Raw genomic sequence first — 20,838 nt, forward strand, 5'->3', positions numbered from 1 at the left:
TGCTTCTCAAAGTCTGGGCACCGATATGGTTGCATATTAATAATTTAATTTTCGGTCAGGCTAAAAGTCAGTTTAAACACTCACAGGCCAACTTCACTCCCTGCAGCAACCCCTGAGTAGTCCCAAAGTCTCCAGGTTTACACAGTCTATAGGAGACCCATGTGACTTCTACAGCCCAGTAGAACTTCTCACTGCCCGATGGAGTGATGAAGGTGTGGCCTTCCCCTGCCCCCAGATGGTACTGGTCCAGTGGAGACAGTCTCTCACCAGTCCAGTTTCTGCACAGGTAGCAGCGCCCCTCCCTTAATGCTACGTTTGGACAGGAGAGGCCTGTGCTTGACCTGGTCTTCAGTTTACACTCCTCGAAATCCAACCATGACTTTCCCAGCATAGCCACTGGTCACATCCAGTAGAAAGTGTGTTAGTCTCTTAGTTGTGTCTGACTTTTTGCGACCCCATGGGCTATAACCCGCCAGACTCCTCTGTCCATGGGATTTCCCAGGCAAGAATACTGGAATGGATTGCCATTCCCTTCTCCAGGGAATCTTCCTGACCCAGGGATTTAACCCCAGTCTCCTGCATTGCAGGTAGATTCTGAGCCACCAGGGAAGCCCTCAGGGAAACCACCCAGTAGTAAAAGCCCATAAAACCTAAGGCCCTGCCCTTGAGCCCAGATCATTGACTTAAAATCTTGCTGAGTCATGCAAAGTTGTTTTCTATCAGGAACCTCCTTGCCCTTCCCTACCACTGGTCCTTAATCAAGTCCATAACAGTTCTCCTAATTCCTGTTATGGTGGGGAGAAGATTCTGCAGTGTCGAGTATCCACCCCCAACCCACAACCCCATCCCACCAAACCCCCCCATCCCACCTGCAGAGAAAGCCCTGGGACTTTCTAGCAAATTGAGTTACCTCCTTCCTGAAATTCAACTTTGCATATTAAGAGATCTTACTGAGGGCTACACAAAACTTTTGTGAACTCACAAAAGTTTTATTTCACTTTGATACCAGGACAGTGACTGCCCAGTCACCTTGAATTTCCCTAATCCCAAGGGCCTCTCAAGTGATCCTTCACAGGACAAAGAAGTTGAGCCATTAAAAAACCAACAATGGCAGCTGCATACATTCTCTAGTTGGCTTTTGGGCTCTGTTAATTTATAGTCCTTGGGCTCTGTTAATTTATAGTCCTCTCTGCCATGGAATGTAGAACTAGTTAGTGCCAAAGTCTGGAGAGCACCAAGGTAAGATGAACCGGCCCTTCCTGGTGACCGGCAGCCAGCATGCCCAACTTGGCCACCTCGGAGTCGGTTTCCTGACTTAGAAATTTACAGATAGCCTTCATTCATCCTGTCAGTTTGCTGATGACACTCTTTAGCTTAGACTATTGGACTAACAAATTCTGTATCATTTCTGCCTAGAGGCCTGATGGGTCCAGATGGAATGGTTCTCTCCAGAGACCACAGGGCTCTCTCACCAGCTCCTCATCTCCCCTTCCACATCCAGCCTCCTTATAGAATTTTATTACAAAATCAAGTTTAGAACACAATGTTTCCCATATTTGCTTAATCTCTTGCTAAAATACTATTAATTATGCAGGGCTTTTTTAAAATTTTAAAACATTTTAATGTACTTAAAATCTTGATTTACAAGACATCTTATCTTACACTGAACTTTCTGTACAAAAAATTACACAATTTGCTATAAAACTACAATATTAAGATCAGAGTTGGGTAATTCTTCCCATGCCAGGCATTCTATTATAAAGAATGTGAATTAGTCTGCTAATTGCTTTACACACTTGATATACAATCTTTAAGATAAATCTAAGGGTTAAATAGGGCTTCCCTGTTGGCTTAACTGGTAAAGAATTTGCCTGCCAATGCAAGAGACACAAGAGACGCAGGTTCAATCTTGATCCTGGGGTCGGGACGATCCCCTGGAGAAATAAATGGGAACTCACTCCAGTATTCTTGCCTGGAAAATCCCACGGACAGTGTAACCTGGCAGGCTACAGTCACTGGGGTCGCAAAGAGTTGGACATGACCAAACACATGCATACACACACAAGGGTTAAATATCATTATTTTACTATTATATTTAGTATTTACTACTTTACTGAAAACAGGCTCAGAGAGGTCAGACCCGGTTTCAAATTTAAGTCTGTGTGCCTCTGAAACCTATACTCTTTCCACTGTCTCATGCTTAGACTAATGTGCTCTGTGCTGTGACTTAGTTGCTCAGTTGTGTCTGACTCTTTGTGACCCCATGGACTATAGCACTGTCCATGGGGATTCTCCAGGCAAGAATACCGGAGTGGGTTGCCATGCCCTCCTCCAGGGGATCAAACCCAGGTCTCCTGTATTGCTGACAGATTATTTACTGTCTGAGCCACCAGGGAAGCCCAAGAATACTGGAGTGCATAGCCTATCCCTTCTCCAGGGGATCTTCCCAACCCAGGAATCGAACTGGGGCCTCTTGTATTGCAGGTGGATTCTTTACCAGCTGAGCTACCAGTGAAGCCCCTCTTCCCACTGTTTCATGCTTAGAATAATAGCACCAATTAAATAACACAAGGTTCAGGGTATTATGTGTAATATCTCTCAAAGTCCATCAAAATCTAGCTCTATGATGCTAAGTATATGAGTCAGAACTGTGTCTGTATGTATGCAGCCCTCTTCTAGCTCTTGGGCTGACTGGGGTTAAAAATAGAGATAAAGGGAGTTCTCTGGTGACCTAGTGGTTAGGATTCCAAGCTTTCACTGCCAGGGCCCAGGTTCAGTCCCTGTTTGAGGAACTGAGATCCTGCAAGCTGCAAGGTACAGCCCCCTAAAAACATATATGTATATATAAAAGAGGGTAAGGTGACAAGGTAAATCAAGTTACCTAAGGAATGGTATGGGACTAATCCTAAAGACAGACTTTTTCTGGAAGACAGAAAGAAAGGTCTGAGAGTAAAGAAATCCGGAATTTTAATTTTCATGTTTCTCCTTACTAGTGTTGTCATTGATGGATACCCTGTAACTAAGTATCAAGTGAGTCTCTTAGAAGCTAGGTCAATCATCCCCATGATTATCTTTGAGCTGGATGTGCCTTCCAAAGAGATTTTCAGAAGATTGCTCCTGGAAAAAAAAAAGGAGTCAAGGTAATGTATGTGATGAAAACAATGATAAAAGAGTGATTAATCATCCAGGAGAAGAAGCAGGTTTTTGACAGCTTTTTCCATTCCTTCTCTGTTCCTCTCTTAGTTTGCCTTATCCATTGCACAACAGCTCACAGATTATAGCTGTCAAGAACTCAAGGTACCGCAAAAATATCGGTGAGATTAGGCAATATTATGAAGTACAACATCAGAACTGGTATGTGATTGATGGCTTTCACAGCAAATGGTGGATATGGAATGAAGTCATTAAGAAGGTTAAAATGGTGAATAAATACATGCAGATATATATGGAAAGAATAAAAGCAGGTAAGACCTATAACTCTGAAAACAAAAAAATGTGAATTTGAAGTGTATGCATGCCTGACTCATGTTGCCATAATTCATTCAATTTGAACATTTGTTCCCTTAGTCAGTATTTAATGAGCCTTAATCAGTATTTTGGAGTCGCAAAGGTGGCTCAGAGGTTAAAGCGTCTGCCTCCAATGTGGGAGACCCGGGTTTGATCCCTGGGTCGGGAAGATCCCTTGGAGAAGGAAATGGTAACCCACTCCAGTATTCTTGCCTGGAGAATCCCATGGATGGAGAAGCCTGGTAGGCTACAGTCCATGGGGTCACAAAGAGTCAGACATGACTGAGCGACTTCACTTCACTTAATCAGTATTTTAAATACATATTATTTCCAAATTATTGTGGGCATGTACATTTGTTCTAATAAATGACTGCCTCTACTCAAGCTGTCATATACTGAATGTCCATGTGAACCTATTACATAAAACAGTACATGGTCTCTCACTAGAAGAGTGTATAGTGTTTCGAATGCCACATAAGGAGCTAGTTTCAAGAATGGTAGTTATATGAGGGGAGGGGTCTGTGGTGCGACCCTTGGCAAAGTTTTGTTTAGGAATCTAGAATTAGTTACTTTGAACTATTTACATAATAAAATTATATCATTATATAAATGTTGATTCTCTTAAAAAATCTTGAACATAGAATTTTTTTAATCTATATTTGGAATCCATGAAAGAAAATTATTGTATACTCTTAGAAGTTTCTTGATTTTTATCCAAATATACACAAAACAGAACGGAAAGTTATCAAAAAAAAAAAAAAAAAGGAAAGTTATCTACAACTCATGTCTCTGAAAAGAACAATGACGCCAAAGACTGTCTGGAGGGGTTTCACAGACATCTGATGACTTTGACTTTGGAAAATAGGGAGAAGATATTCAGAGAGATCAATGTGACAAAGAGAGTATTGCACAAGGGAAAACGCAGTGAGGATTCTGATAATAATGGCATCATTGAATCTTGATTTGCTTCATTATTTGGGCATCCCCAGTATCTCTGGTTCTGTTTGCCTGCAGATTATAAGGCATGGAGATACGCATGCAAGTGAAAAGAGAAATGAGTTTTAGAAACCTACTCCCAATAAGTTCTGGATAGCATCACACTAGTAAAACATTCCACAGGTGACTTGGAAAGAAAAACTTGTGCCTCATTCATCTTGTTCTTACCCTGCTTCACCCTTCTTGCCTCAGACTTGGTTGCCTGAGAAGAGACTCAGGATGAAAATTTGTGTGCAGAATCTTTATCAGGAAGTACTCTCAAAAGTGGGCTTCCCAGCTGGCACAGTGACAAAGAATCTGCCTGCCAGTGTAAGAGTCACAGGAGATGTGGGTTCAATCCCTGGGCTGGGAAGATGCCCTGGAGGAGGAAATGGTGACCCACTCCAGTATTCTTGTCTAGATAATGCCCATGGGCAGAGGAGCCTGCTGGGCTACAGTCCACAGACTCGCAAAGAGACATGACTGAGCATGCATGTGCACTCAGGAGTAGAGTTGGCAGATTAAGCAAATAAAAGTATAGGATACCTGGTTAAATGTAAGCTTCTGATAAATGACAAATAATTTCTTAGTCTAAGTATATCCCAAATGTGGTATGAGACATTTTTATACTAGAAACTGTTCTTTGTTTATCAGAAATTCAAGCTTAATGGGGCATCCTGTGCTTCATCTGTCAACTCTAACCGGGAGATACACCGAGGCTAGCAGACCCGGCAGAGGGAGACACTAGCCTGCAGTATGGAGGAAACAGGCCTTGGTAGGCCCTACAGGGAAGCACTGGAGCTGGGATGGACCTTGAGAATGTCCCAAACTGAGGGGAGAGGCCAGGCTTTAGATCGTTTCATTGACGTGTCTAAAGGTCACCCTGGGAGGGAGTTTATACTGTAACAGGGGCAATTCCCAGTGCAGCTACAAGCCATCAGCACAGAAATTTTCAGCAGCTGGGGGATGGGGGCATCAGCCCTGACGACGGATCTGCATGGGGCACCACGGTATCCACCATGTTACTCCAGATACACGTGCCTCTGCCTGGAAGAGTTTTAATTAAAACTGCTCTCTTACTTTTCTGCTTCACCATCTACCTGGTAATCTGTAGCTGACTGTTTGAATTTAGTGTTGATTTAGTGACCAATTTATTCTCACTAATGAGATAGAGCGAGGTCAGGGCCAGAAAACCAAAGAGATTCCTCCTCATTATGTCCCATTCCAGAAAAAGATAGATAGACATTGTCAGATGTCATCAAGAATACCCCAAGAATCAGAAAAAGATATTTGAATATCTTTTAAGACTTGAAATGATTTGATTCTAAATGACCCTGTCACACACAAAACCTATGAGGTGTGGTCAGCACATCTGAACTAAAGAGCAATCAATTCGGTTCAGTTGCTCAGTCGCGTCTGACTTTTTGCGACCCCATGAATCGCAGCACACCAGGCCTCCCTGTCCATCACCAACTCTCAGAGTTCACTCAAACTCATGTCCATCGAGTCGGTGATGCCATCCAGCCATCTCATCCTCTGTCGTCCCCTTCTCCTCCTGCCCCCAATCCCTCCCAGCATCAGGGTCTTTTCCAATGAGTCAACTCTTTGCATGAGGTGGCTGAAGTATTGAGCAATACACAATTAAATTTACACAAAGTAAACAGCAATACACAATTGTAAAACTACAGTGCCATATAGTATAATATTATAGCACTATACAATGGTGTATTCTTTACCAACACTATTATTATTCCATAATACTGTGCATTATAGTACTTTAGAATAACAATATTACACCATTGTAGCATTATAGTAGTATAATATTCTTTGTAGGAAAGAACCATCTAGCCTTTTCATCTGTATCATATACAATGGATGGAATTGTGGATTAGTTTGTTTATTGCTTCATAATAAATTATTCCAAAATTTAACAGTTTAAAACAACACATACACACTCCCTCACAATTTCTGTGGGTCAAGAATCCAGGCACAGTTTAACTGAGTCTTCTGCTTCAGGGTCTCTCACAAGGCTGCAATCAAGGTGTTGGCCAGGATTAAGGTCTCATCTGAGGGCCCTACTGGGAAAGAATATACTGTCATACTCATTCATGTGTTGCTGACAAGAGTTTGTTCCTTGAGGGTTGTTGGACTGAGGGCCTTAGTTTCTTGCCAGCTGTTGGCCAGGGGCCACCTTCAGTTCCTTGCCATATGGACCTTTCCAGCATGGCAGCTTGCTTTACCAAGTGAACAAGATAGAGCGAGAAAGAATGCCAAAAGAACAGAAATCATAGTCTGTTGTAACTGTTCTAGTTACCCAAGGCTGCCATAGCAAATTACCGTACACTGGATAACTTAGACAACAGAAATGTATTCTCCCACAGTTCTGGAGGCTAGAGGTCCAAAATTAAGGCATTGGCAGGGCTGTACTCACTCTGAAGGTTCTAGGAGAGACTCTCTTCCACGCCTTTCTCATGTCCAGCATTGCCACCAGGCCTCTGCATTCTTTGGATATAGACACATCACTGCAATCCTAAGGATCAATTTTATGCTTACACTGTCACATAACAAACTAAACCATGATTTATGCTTCATAATTTGAGTTAGTGTTAGACGTTCCTTGGCATAATTTTTTTTAAAAGGAAAATTTTCACTGGTGAAAAGAACCATTAGGAAAATATATCAGGATCAAAATTTACTCATTATAACTAAGATGTATAAAGAAGTAATTTTATTTTCTGTAAAATCTAACATTGCTTTGGAGTCTCCATTCTAGTGGAGTCCTGGTAAGACAACTCAAACTTATCCATTGAATGAACTTGGGCCTTTTTTAAAAAATAGACTCTTTAGGGTAAACCTAGTCACTTTTGGATTAAATGTTTCTTTCTCTTTCTTGGATGCCATCAGGGAACAGGTAGAGGTTTATGTCACTAACATTGTGTCAACAAACTATATGTACTTCCTAAAATTTATCTCACAGAAAAATTTTAAATATGTAGCAAATTCATGTGTATGTGTGTAAGTGGATATGTATATATATATATATATGTGTGTATGTGTATACAGTATATAACATAAATAGTTTATAATAGCTAAGAATTAAAAACAACCAACATATTTATAAACATATAATTGATTGAATAATCTACATGTATATTTATACAATGGAATACTGCGCATAAACTAAAAGGAATTAGGTAAATCATATAAACTGAAATGGAAAAATGTCAAAGGCTATAACTAACTGATAAAAGCAAGTATGTAGAATAATATTTACAGTATAGTGGCATAAGCATCCTATCTGCAAAAAATATATATGTGTGTGTGTATGCAAATGTATAAAAAAAATCTGAAAAAGATACAAACTCAACAGTGATTACCTCTCAGGAGGGCTGTTGGATTGAGAGGATGGAGGTGTGAAAAGAAACTTTTGCTTTTTTCTCTGTTTGGAATTTTACAACGTGTACTCATTGGTATAGTGCTAGCATAATTGAATTTATTTTCATTTTGAAAATGATTGTGTTTTCTGTGAAAATATATATTTATAACAACAGTTAATTTGTTAATAATAGGAAAAGCTGCCTGCATTGACAAGTTATGTATCTCCCCTGAAGAACTGATTTCTCGCCTGGGCGAATTTGGACAGTTCTGCCCTGTCAGCCTGGCAGAATCATATGAATTAGTTGATTGTTCTTCAAATGATTCCTTGGAATTTGCAGCAGAGTTCAGAGGGCACTATTATAAAATGAGTTCTCTAGAGAAACTGAATGTAAGTTTGTTCTTAATTCCAAATATTTACCAGGGAAAGAGAACACCTGTCTTAGAATTCATCAGACAGGAAGGGGTGGGCACAGCTGGGAACACCAGGAGCTGGGGACCAGGGACCCCATTTTTGGAAACTGTGATCCTTCGGTTCAATAAGGCAACTCAGAGGCCAGTCCTAAGACTGCATCCCAAGACATATTCTGGCACAAAGCAGAAGTTCAGGGTCGGTGATGGCCCCTCCACCTGGGTCAGCTTAAGAAGTGGGGAGACCTGAGGGCAAACCCAACCATGGAGGGGATGCTGAGCATCTGAGCTCAGCCCCGGAGTGGGCATCCAGGACATTCCATTCAAAGGTGCAGAAGGGAAGTCAGAGTCAGTAGAAATGACTCCCCTGTGCTTTCAACTTTCTTCTATCACTTTAATCTCCTGGGTACCTTATACTTCTATTTAATGGAACAGAATATAGATTTGTTCCGGTATTCTACCAACCATAATATGGTGATATAAAAAGATTGTAGTTGAAAACTGATCAGGTGTCTCTGAACATTTTATTTTCCTCTGAAGAATCTGAATTTTTTTTATGACTTTATAAAGAAGACATTACTTTCTTTCTGCTTATTTAAGTGATAATCACAGAATTTTAAAACTGGAAATGACATTAGAGACCATGTACCTGGTCTGCCCCTTCCATTTTACAGTGTGATAACTGAAGCTAGAGAAGCTAACTCACCTGCCAAGATGCACCCTCTAGTTAGTTATACTGCAGGACAGGTGGAGAGCAGGGCAGGGGACTGCACGCCAGTGTCTGGCACATAGTAAGAGCTCAACAAACGTTTTTCAGTATAGGTAGATGAGTGCATGAGTGAAAACATTAAAAGGAGAGAGACTGTAAGTGACATCACTTGCAGATATTACTGTAAGGAACTTCCAGACAGGGAAAGAGTTACTGTAATGCAGAAAGCTCCTCTCAGATGGTTTGCGGGACTGAACATTGCTGCCGAAAATGGGAAGAGCAGGAGGAGAGCCTCAGTGGGGTTTTGTTGGCAAAGTATTCCTGTTTCAAATGGTCATGTTGCTGTCATCTTTTTTTATAGAAATTTTTGGATAATCCAGAATTCTACGTACCTCCATTAGCACCTCATCCACTTCCACCTACCGACATGATCCCCAAGAGGCTGACACTGTCAGAGCTGAAGAGCCGGTTCCCTAGGTGTGCGGAGCTCCAGGGTTACTGTCCAGTGACTTATCAGGATGGCAGACAAAGGCAAGTCCTCGCCCTCGTGTGAGTACAGGCCGATAGCTCTACTTGGAATAAGTGGTCTATACGACAATTGTAGCATTTTGATCAGAAGGTCACTATTGTTTAACTGGAAAGTATTCTTTTTCTTCCTTGAGCTGTGATGATAGAAAAATGAAATATTTATGACATTTTATTTACATAGTTGTCATTGCTGTTGTTCAGTTGCTAGGTCATGTCTGACTCTTTGCGACCCCATGGACTGCAGCACACCAGGCTTCCCTGTCCTTCACCACCTCCTGGAATTTGCTCAAACTCATGTCCACTGAGCCAGTCATACCATCCAACCATCTCATCCTCTGTCACCCCCTTCTCCTCTTGTCCTCAGTCTTTCCCAGCTGCGTATTAATGATACAATACATAGTTGTTTTTGTTTGTTCCTTTGTCTTTCAGATATGAAGCCCTAGTACCTGGTAACATTCACTATGCTTTAGAATATCGTGATCGTATATATATTTGTGAGAGTGGAGAAAAACTTCAGAAATTTTTGAGGTGAGACCATTCACTAAGTCACAAATATTCGTTGAATATCTATGTTAAATGCACTGTCCTGGGACAGAAAGATATGTGAGTTTACACACACTCATAAACACATACATATATGTATACATATATATACACATAGCTAAAAGGGGCAGCCTCTACCTACTGCCACACATTTCTGTTTTTCACAAGAAGTTGGAAACCAAATTTCTTATGTTATCTGATTTTTAAACTTTTGTGACTGATTTAGTTTTTTTGATGGGGGGACTTCCCCATGGCTCAGATGTAAAGCGTCAGCCTGCAATGTGGGAGACTCGGGTTCAATCCCTGGGTCAGGAAGATCCCCTGGAGAAGGAAATGGCAACCCACTCCAGTATTCTTGCCTGGAAAATTCCATGGATGGAGAAGCCTGGTAGGTTACATTCCATGGGTTTGCAAAGAGTCAGACACCACGGAGCAACTTCACTTGCACTTCAGTTTTTTTAAAAACTGACAATGTGGATCAAATCATAAAGGAAACGAGGAAAGTGAATCGTTCAGTCATGTCCAACTCTTTGTGACCCCATCCATCCATCAGGTTTTCCAGGCAAAAATACTAGAGTTGGTTGCCATTTCCTTCTCCAGGAGATCTTCCCAACCCAGGGATTGAACCCAGGTCTCCTGCATTGTAGGCAGATGCTTTACCATCTGAGCCACAGGGAAGTCCATCAAATCATAGCTAGAATTTGTGCAGTGGTTTGTGACCTCTCATGAAACTGTTTGAGGAAATTTAATAGTAAAAAGAGAAGAGACATTAGTTGCTGAAAGAAATATAGGATTGAAGAAATAAGGTGGTTTTTCTTTTTTTATCTTCTTTTTTCCAATGGGAAAGGTATGAACATGTTTAAATTCAGGTACATGGGAAGGATCTAATAAAGGAAATGCCACGAAAGTGGAAGAGAGTTATCTCTCTAATGCTATTTAAGATTTCTGGAGACAGGGTGGAGTAGGCATCCAAAGAATGTGTGAAGATTGATCTTAGGTCTGAGGTAAGCTCTGCCATGGAGAAAGCAACCTGTGTGTGATTCTGCTTGTGGTGAGCAGCCAAGGACTTTCTATTCTGAAGACTTCTCTTTTTATAGCCTGGCACCTTGTGTTGGGGGAGGCGTCCCTGAGAGGGTTACCAGTGTGAGGAGAATTGTAGTACAAGATAAAAGCAAGGCCAACATAGGAGTTGCTTCCCTTGTGGCTCAGCTGGTAAAGAATCTGCCTGCAATGCGCGAGACCTGGGTTCGATCCCTGAATTGGGAAGATCCCCTGGACAAGGGAAAGGTTACCCACTCCAGTGTTCTGGCCTGGAGAATTCCATGGACTGTATAGTCCATGGGGTTGCAAAGAGTCAGACATGACTGAGCGACTTTCACTTTCACTTTTCACGTAGGAGTTACCTGCGGAATTGAAGTATCTTGTCAGTTCAAAATAAAAGTGTGAGGATAAAAGTATATAAAGAAAGTTTCATATAGGTGCTGTGAAAAGCAAGAACACTGAGAAGCGGTGAGCAGGGCTAGGGCCCCAGGTGAAGTTGGTGGTCATGAATTTCTAGGAGCCTCAGTCTTCCTGCTTCTGTATCATTTTCTCCACTCAAGAAAAATGAGTAATGAACGTTATCTTTTAGTTGCCTCTTGCGTATCTATCTTCCTGTGTAAACACAATGAACACATTTGTGATCATCATTTTATGGATTTGGTATTCGTAGGTCGCCACAGAAATACTGGAATCAGAAGCTTCCTTACAAACTTCCCCCATTGAAGGAACCAATGTATCTCACCAGCCTGCCTTTGCCTGGATATCTGGAACAGGTTCACTCACATGGGTTTCTCTGTTTAGATATTAGAAGACTACAGCTATCTCTTCTTCAAAAATCATTTTTATTTTGGTAACAATGAAATTAAAGGCAGAGTGTCCTGATTTTAAGCTGCAAATCCACTCTTAACCTATCTTGGTTTTGAGTAGTTGTGAAAATAAAATGTAAAGAAAGACCCCATTTTTGTAGCTAATTCCCAAATGACTTCACTAAAGTGAAGAAAGAGTAGGATTTTAGAAAATTATTTACATTTGACATGTAGTTTGTTTCTTATTTTGAAATTTCAGTGTCTGTAAAACTTTTCTGTAATGTGAAATATGCAAATTCAGTCTCTGAGAGGTTTTTTTCCCCCCTGCTTGAAAGAGTTAAGATGTCACCACAACTGAACCACCAAATACATATTTTGCCCAAAATCTGGATGAAGCTATCTACTCAAATCACTCTTATTTCTCTAACACTTTCTAAATAAAGTCAGATGTATCAGTTACCAACCATTATTTAAAAGTCCTTTTTAAAAAATTCTATAAAACAGATGCCCAGGGCACAATTTCATATGTTTCTTACAAATTCTTAACCATTTTTTTTTCATCTCCCCTAGATGGTTAGCTTTTGATCAAGTTTAATATCAGAAGGTAAGAGGACACTCACCCGGAGAAGAGTGTCCTCCTCTTTGCCTGCCCGGGGCCCCAGAATCTTGACTGCAGTGGTAACTGTGGTCTCTGGAGTTCCTGGGTAGGTGGTCCAGGGTCCTGGGAGTAGAATTTGGCCAATTCTGAGCAACGGAAGCAGAGATGGACCAAGACAAGTCCGTGTTTCCTTCTTTCAACTTTTTTTAAACAGAAAATGTCAAGCATATATAAATAGAATTGCATAATGAAACCGATGTATCTATCACCTACCTGGCACTAAGCCAATCAGTAGTTTAAAATTTTTCCTAATCAAATGTATTTTGTGTTTCTTTTCTGTAGAGCTAAGTGCCCACTCTAGTACTCTTGCCTGGAAAATCCCATGGACAGGCGAGCCTGGTAGGCTGCAGTCCATGGGGTGGCTAAGAGTTGGACACGACTGAGAGACTTCACTTTCACTTTTCACTTGCATGCATTGGAGAAGGAAATGGCAACCCACTCCAGTGTTCTTGCCTGGAGAATCCCAGGGATGGGGGAAGCCTGGTGGGCTGCCGTCTGTGGGGTCACACGACTGAAGTGACTTAGCAGCAGCAGCAAGTGCTCATTTAACTATCTTTTTAAGCTCCATCCTCAATCCTGAGGAGGCTATTTGAAGCAAAGAATAGCCTCTATCTATTTGCCACAAGAAAATAAAACAGACTCAAATTACACATAATTCGTTCCCTACCTGCAGGGTATTGCAACTGCTCTAATTAAAGCCATGAATGCAGCGGGATGCTTAAAGCCCAAATTCCCCTTCTTAAGTGTACAGAGATCTGCGCTACTTTACATAGCACTTCATCTGAAAGGTATGTCTCTTTTTTGCTAGAAATGATATGCTACTCGGAACTAATTTAGCACTAATTGTGATAAATAGGATTGTCTAACTGGGCTGGTCACTTGCATGCGGTGTGTATGTGTGTGCGCACGCACGTGTGTGTGCGCTGGTAGCAAATATTTTAGCAAAACTGAGTTTCTAGTTTTTAAAGCAGGTACCATGAGTAACATAACCAGCTCTCAATAATCCACACCGTACAAGAAGGTGAATAGTGACAATTATGATCTAAAATAGAATAATCCCCAAATTTTATTTGGGATTTAGATATCTTCTCGGTCAAACTGTGCAGCTCAATCACACACATAGTTCTCCTTCTCTTTAATGATGCACTAACCTAACAAAACATTCACAGTCTTGTAAAATTTTCTACAGCCTTTAATCCCAATAGTTCTGAATATACAAGAAAAAAATACAAGAAGAAGATGGAGCAGTTTGTGGAGAGATGTGAACTCATTACATACCTGAGTGCCAAGATGACCAAGAAATACAAGGAACCTCAGTTTAGAGCCATTGACTTTGATCATAAATTACAGACCTTTCTCTCTCTTAGAAATATAGACCCAGTCAATGGTTAGAATGTTTCCATAAATGCACCCAGAATCTTAAAGTTACCTGAAAGGGATAAAAGGAAATAGATTGAAAATCTGGGCCTCCCTGATATACTTTTCCCTCCTGAGTGATACGCTTTGGCTTCTAGACTTCCAGTGAATTCAGAGCTCTGCCAGCCAGGAAGGAGTACTCGTCTGTAAGCCTAAATTCTCATATACTTGTAAAGCTTATTGCTCTTTGCCTGAACTTTGATGCTTCAACAAAAATTATTCCATTTAGAGTATTTAGGTAATATTTGACTTAATGAATCCTTTGTTCATTTTCCTTTTTAATATTTTTATTAGAGAAGTCTGTCTCTGTTAAAGAAACTTATGCAGTAAAGGTTAGAGAGCTTCAAGAAAAGAATTAACATTGCTATAAATAAAATAAAAATATTGGTTACACGTTTAACTTAAAGAGTTGTTTGTAAACTTTGTGAACCTAAAAATACTTTATCACTTTCCCAACAAAATAAACGGATTTAGAGACAACTAAATGGCTGCTGCTTTTCTTTTTCTCAAGTGTTCAAGGAAACACATTTCATACGTTATTTTGTAGTTAGAAATCACCGGATACTTGAGGATGAATGCTAGAGTCTTTTTATATGACATTGTCAAGACATATATGCTAGAGGAAAATTACTATATTGAATTTGGATGAGATTTTTAAAATAAATTATCAATTTTTCAGCAGGCATATAACAAATCTGGAATGTGAAATAGCAAGATTGGCTCTTTTAAAAAATAAAAAATACAACCATTATCTTATTTAACCCTGGTGGCTCATGGGTAAAGCGTCTGCCTGCAGTGCAGGAGACCCAGGTTCAATCCCTGCATCGGGAAGAACCCCTGGAGAAGGAAATGGCAACCCACTCCAGTACTCTTGCCTGGAAAATTCCATGGACAGAGGAGCCTGGTAGGATATAGTCCCTGTGGTCGCGAAGACCCGGACACGACTGAGCGACTTCACTTTCACTTTAGGCAAATCTCAGTTTCTATGAGTTTTTGTTTCTTAATCTCTAAAGTGAATGATTTAGCTCTTTTTTTCAGCTTTCAGTTCAGTTCAGTCACTCAGTCCTGTCCGATTTTTTGCAACCCCATGAATCGCAGCATGCCAAGCCTCCCTGTCCATCACCAACTTCCGGAGTTCATTCAGACTCGCATATCCAGCCATCTCATTCTCAGTGGTCCCCTTCTCCTCCTGCCCCCAATCCCTCCCAGCATCAAAGTCTTTTCCAGTGAGTCAACTCTTCGCATGAGGTAGCCAAAGGACTGGAGCTTCAGCTTTAACATCATTCCTTCCAAAGAAATCCCAGGGTTGATCTCCTTCAGAATGGACTGGTTGGATCTCCTTGCAGTCCAAGGGACTCTCAAGAGTCTTCTCCAACACCACAGTTCAAAAGCATCAATTCTTCGGCCCTCAGCCTTCTTTACAGTCCAACTCTCACATCCATACATGACTACTGGAAATTACTAAGGTGAATTGACAAATGAAATTCTATGTGCTTAAACTGTACCACATGATCTTGATATAGTTATACCTTGTGAAATATTTACCACAATCAGGTTAATTATTAATAACACATCCACCACCTCACATCATTATTTCAGTGTGTTTCTGTGATTGTGTGTGTATGTGTGTGTGTGTGTGTGTAATAAGAATACTTAAGAATCATTCTGTTAGGAAATTTCAAGTATTATTATTACAGTATTGTTAGAAACCATACTCACAGAAAACTAGTCAATCTAATCACACTAGGACCACAGCCTTGTCTAACTCAATGAAACCAAGCCATGCCTGCAGGGCAACCCAAGATGGGCAGGTCATGTTCGAGAGGTCTGACAGAACGTGGTCCACTGGAGAAGGGAATGGCAAGCCACTTCAGTATTCTTGCCTTGAGAACCCCATGAACAGTATGAAAAGGCAAAATGATAGGATACCAAAGAGGAACTCCCCAGGTCATTAGGCGCCCAATATGCTACTGGAGATCAGTGGAGAAATAACTCCAGAAAGAATGAAGGGATGGAGCCAAAGCAAAAACAATACCCAGTTGTGGATGTGACTGGTGATAGAAGCAAGATCCGATGCTGTAAAGAGCAATATTGCATAGGAACCTGGAATGTCAGGTCCATGAATCAAGGCAAATTGGAAGTGGTCAAACAAGAGATGGCAAGGGTGAACGTCGACATTCTAGGAATCAGAGAACTAAAATGGACTGGAATGGGTGAATTTAACTCAGGTGACCATTATATCTACTACTGCGGGCAGGAACCCCTCAGAAGAAATGGAGTAGCTATCATGGTCAACAAGAGTCCGAAATGCAGTACTTGGATGCAATCTCAAAAAAGACAGAATGATCTCTGTTCGTCTCCAAGGCAAACCATTCAATATCACAGTTTTCCAAGTCTATGCCCCAACCGGTAACACTGAAGAAACTGAAGTTGAATGGTTTTATGAAGACCTACAAGATCTTTTAGAACTAACACCCACAAAAGATGTCCTTTTCATTATAGGGGACTGGAATGCAAAGGTGGGAAGTCAAGAAACACCTGGAGTAACAGGCAAATTTGGCCTTGGAATGCGGAATGAAGCAGGGCAAAGACTGATAGAGTTTTGCCAAGAAAATGCACTGGTCATAACAAACACCCTCTTCCAACAACACAAGAGAAGACTCTACACATGGACATCACCAGATGGTCAACACCGAAATCAGATTGATTATATTCTTTGCAGCCAAAGATGGAGAAGCTCTATACAGTCAACAAAAACAAGACCAGGAGCTGACTGTGGCTCAGATCATGAACTCCTTATTACCAAATTCAGACTCAAATTGAAGAAAGTAGGGAAAACCACTAGACCATTCAGGTATGACCTAAATCAAATCCCTTATGATTATACAGTGGAAGTGAGAAATAGATTTAAGGGACTAGATCTGATAGATAGAGGGCCTGATGAACTATGGAATGAGGTTCGTGACATTGTACAGGAGACAAGGATCAAGACCATCCCCATGGAAAAGAAATGCAAAAGAGCAAAATGGCTCTCTGGGGAAGCCTTACAAATAGCTGTGAAAAGAATAGAGGTGAAAAGCAAAGGAGAAAAGGAAAGATATAAGCATCTGAATGCAGAGTTCCAAAGAATACCAAGAAGAGATAAGAAAGCCTTCTTCAGTGATCACTGCAAAGAATGGGAAAGACTAGAGATCTCTTCAAGAAAATTAGAGATATCACGGGAACATTTCATGCAAAGATGGGCTCGATAAAGGACAGAAATGATATGGATCTAACAGAAGCAGAAGATATTAAGAAGAGATGGCAAGAATACACAGAAGAACTGTACAAAAGGATCTTCACGACCCAGATAATCATGATGATGTGATCACTAATCTAGAGCCAGACATCCTGGAATGTGAAGTCAAGTGGGCCTTAGAAAGCATCACTACAAAGAAAGCTAGTGGAGGTGATGGAATTCCAGTTGAGCTATTTCAAATCCTGAAAGATGATGCTGTGAAAGTGCTGCACTCAATATGCCAGCAAATTCGGAAAACTCAGCAGTGGCCACAGGACTGGAAAAGGTCAGTTTTCATTCCAATCCCAAAGAAAGGCAATGCCAAAGAATGCTCAAACTACCACACAATTGCACTCATCTCACATGCTAGTAAAGTAATGCTCAAAATTCTCCAAGCCAGGCTTCAGCAATACGTGAATCGTGAACTCCCTGATGTTCAAGCTGGTTTTAGAAAAAGCAGAGGAACCAGAGATCAAATTGCCAACATCCGCTGGATCATGGAAAAGCAAGAGAGTTCCAGAAAAACATTTAATTCTGCTTTATTGACTATGCCAAAGCCTTTGACTGTGTGGATCACAATGAACTGTGGAAAATTCTGAAAGAGATGGGAATACCAGAGCACCTAACCTGCCTCTTGAGAAATCTGTATGAGGTCAGGAAGCAACAGTTAGAACCGGACATGGAACAACAGACTGGTTCCAAATACGTCAGGAGTACGTCAAGGCTGTATATTGTCACCCTGCTTATTTAACTTATATGCAGAGTACATCATGAGAAACGCTGGACTGGAAGAAACAGAAGCTGGAATCAAGATTGCCAGGAGAAATATCAATAACCTCAGATATGCAGATGATACCACCCTTATGGCAGAAAGTGAAGAGGAGCTAAAAAGCCTCTTGATAAAAGTGAAAGAGGAGAGCGAAAAGTTGGCTTAAAGCTCAACATTCAGAAAATGAAGATCATGGCATCTGGTCCCATCACTTCATGGGAAGTAGATGGGGAAACAGTGGAAACAGTGTCAGACTTTATTTTTTTGGGCTCCAAAATCACTGCAGATGGTGACTGCAGCCATGAAATTAAAAGACACTTACTCCTTGGAAGAAAAGTTATGACCAAGCTAGATAGCATATTCAAAAGCAGAGACATTACTTTGCCAACTAAGGTCCGTCTAGTCAAGGCTATGGTTTTCCAGTAGTCATGTATGGATGTGAGAGTTGGACTGTGAAGAAGGCTGAGCACCAAAGAATTGATGCTTTTGAACTGCGGTGTTGGAGAAGACTCTTGAGAGTCCCTTGGACTGCAAGGAGATCCAACCAGTCCATTCTGAAGGAGATCAACCCTGGGATTTCTTTGGAAGGAATGATGCTAAAGCTGAAGCTCCAGTACTTTGGCCACCTCATGTGAAGAGTTGACTCATTGGAAAAGACTCTGATGCTGAGAGGGATTGGGGGCAGGTGGAGAAGGGGACGACCGAGGATGAGATGGCTGGATGGCATCACGGACTCGATGGCCGTGAGTCTGAGTGAACTCCGGGAGATGGTGATGGACAGGGAGGCCTGGCGTGCTGCGATTCATGGGGTCACATAGAGTCGGACACGACTGAGCGACTGAACTGAACTGTTAGCTATATTTATCACATTGAACATTAGATTCTCAGAATTTATTCATCTTATAACTGAAAGTTTGCACCCTTTGATCAATAGTTCCCTATGTGCCCCTTCCCTAGACTCCTTGAAACCACCATTGTACTCTCTGCTTCTATGAGTCTCTTTTTTTTTAAGATTCCACATGTAAGTTATACCATACAGTATTTGTCTTTCTCTGTCTGGGTTTTTTCATTTAGCATAATACCCTTCAGATTCACTCATCCTGTCTTTGATATCTATAATTAAACATTAATTAAAAACTAGAAGCCTGTTTTAGATTTATTTTATATGATATATTTCATAATAAAACAATTTTTAAACAAAAGCTAAATGCCTATTGTCAAACTTAGGATAAATCCCCAAAGCCTTTGAACAGTTACTGATACAAACCCATAGATGAGGACTGTAAGTAGATCAAACCAGTCAATCCTAAAGGAAATCAATCCTGAATATTCATTGGAAGGACTGATGCTGAAGATGAAGCTCCAATACTTTGGCCACCTGATGTGAAGAACTGACCCATTGGAAAAGACCCTGATGCTGGGAGGGATTGGGAGCAGGGGGAGAAGGGGACAATAGAGGATGAGATGGCTGGATGGCATCTCCGACTCAATGGACATGAGTTTGGGTGAACTCTGGGAGTTGATGATGGACAGGGAGGCCTGGCGTGCTGCAATTCATGGGGTCGCCAAGAGTCGGACGTGACTGAGAGTTGAACTGAACTGATTGCTGGACCATGTACTGTTTTACTGTATTTTTTAAAGCTGTGATAAACTTTTTTTCACCATATTTGGGATTATTAGCCTAAAAAGTTTCTAAGAAACAAAAGTATAGGGTGAAAGGGAATGAATTAAAAAAACTAAAAATATAATGCTAAATGACAGTAAAGAATTAATAAAAGTGACGCTCTTGGAAACACTCCTGGAAACATTGTGAATTGTTATTTGGAAGGCAGCTTAGTAACAGAATTGTGACCCGTACTAATAAATGGAAAGAAAACAAAACCTTGTTACTTTAACTTGAATTAACAGTGATATTGAACATCATTATGTATGTTGATCACCAGTTGTACTTCTGTGAATTTTTTTTCATGCCTTTTGCACTTTAACTCTTGGTTGTTTTTCAATTCTTTTGTAAAAATTCTTTATGTAAAATACACACCAATCCTTGTATCTGCAGTAAATAAGTCCAATTTTTAAGGTATGAAAGTAAGTGCTGTTCATCTCTATCTTATGATATTGAATCCTTTTCTAAGCTCTGGAAGTTATTCCATCTTCAGAGATTAAATATTCTATTATGTTTTCTTCTACTGTTGGTGTATGTGTTTATATTTAATTCTCTAAGCTGCCTACCTAGAATTCATTTCTGGATATGTTGTGAGCTGCTGTTTTAAATTCTCCAAAACTCATAATAGTAAATACGAGTTTTTAAAAAATATTTTAAGTTTTATATGTTTCATTTTATTCTCAGTGCATTTATGGAAAGTTTTCATCAATTCATTGGTTAAGGAGCAGTTCAAGAACAGGGAAAAAATAAGATATATTTTATATATGTATGCCTCAGTCCCATTGTGGGTGATTTTTTGTTTTATCTTTTTGGTTTGTTTTGCTTTTACAAATGAAAGTCTGAGTAAAGGTTTATCTACAAAGCCTGAGGGCTCTTAACTATGGATGGTTCTGGAATAATTATTAGAAGGGTAACATCTGAATTAAATGGAGATTAAAAGAAAAATTGAGATTCTAACCAAGAGTCAGGGACTTCCCTCTGTGGTTCAGTGGCTAAGAATCTGCCTGCCAATGCAGGGGACACAGGTTCAGTCCCTGGTGTGGGAAGATTCTGGAGCAAAGTCCTGGAGCAAAGCCTGTATGCCACAACTACTGAGCCTGTGCTCTAGAGCCCATGCTCTGCAACAAGATAAGCCACCAGAACAAAGAGAGAAGAGTAGC

The 20,838-nt window shown here is 40.6% G+C and overlaps 1 protein-coding gene across 2 annotated transcripts in view; it reads left to right on the plus strand.

Annotated features, from left to right (window-relative positions):
• Positions 1-14,449, plus strand: part of AK9 (adenylate kinase 9) — a 122,418-nt gene extending 107,969 nt beyond the window's left edge. For both annotated transcript variants that reach the window (XM_042253323.1, XM_027972377.2), the window contains 8 exons: positions 2,994-3,140; positions 3,244-3,464; positions 8,052-8,248; positions 9,339-9,508; positions 9,935-10,033; positions 11,760-11,862; positions 13,227-13,341; positions 13,743-14,449. In XM_042253323.1, coding sequence (XP_042109257.1) covers positions 2,994-3,140; positions 3,244-3,464; positions 8,052-8,248; positions 9,339-9,508; positions 9,935-10,033; positions 11,760-11,862; positions 13,227-13,341; positions 13,743-13,945 — 1,255 coding nt within the window. In that variant the 3' untranslated portion in view covers positions 13,946-14,449. The remainder of the gene's footprint in view (positions 1-2,993; positions 3,141-3,243; positions 3,465-8,051; positions 8,249-9,338; positions 9,509-9,934; positions 10,034-11,759; positions 11,863-13,226; positions 13,342-13,742) is intronic.
• Positions 14,450-20,838: the final 6,389 nt, after the last annotated feature.

Source organism: Ovis aries, chromosome 8, assembly GCF_016772045.2.
Source record: "Ovis aries strain OAR_USU_Benz2616 breed Rambouillet chromosome 8, ARS-UI_Ramb_v3.0, whole genome shotgun sequence".
NCBI lineage: Eukaryota > Metazoa > Chordata > Mammalia > Artiodactyla > Bovidae > Ovis > Ovis aries.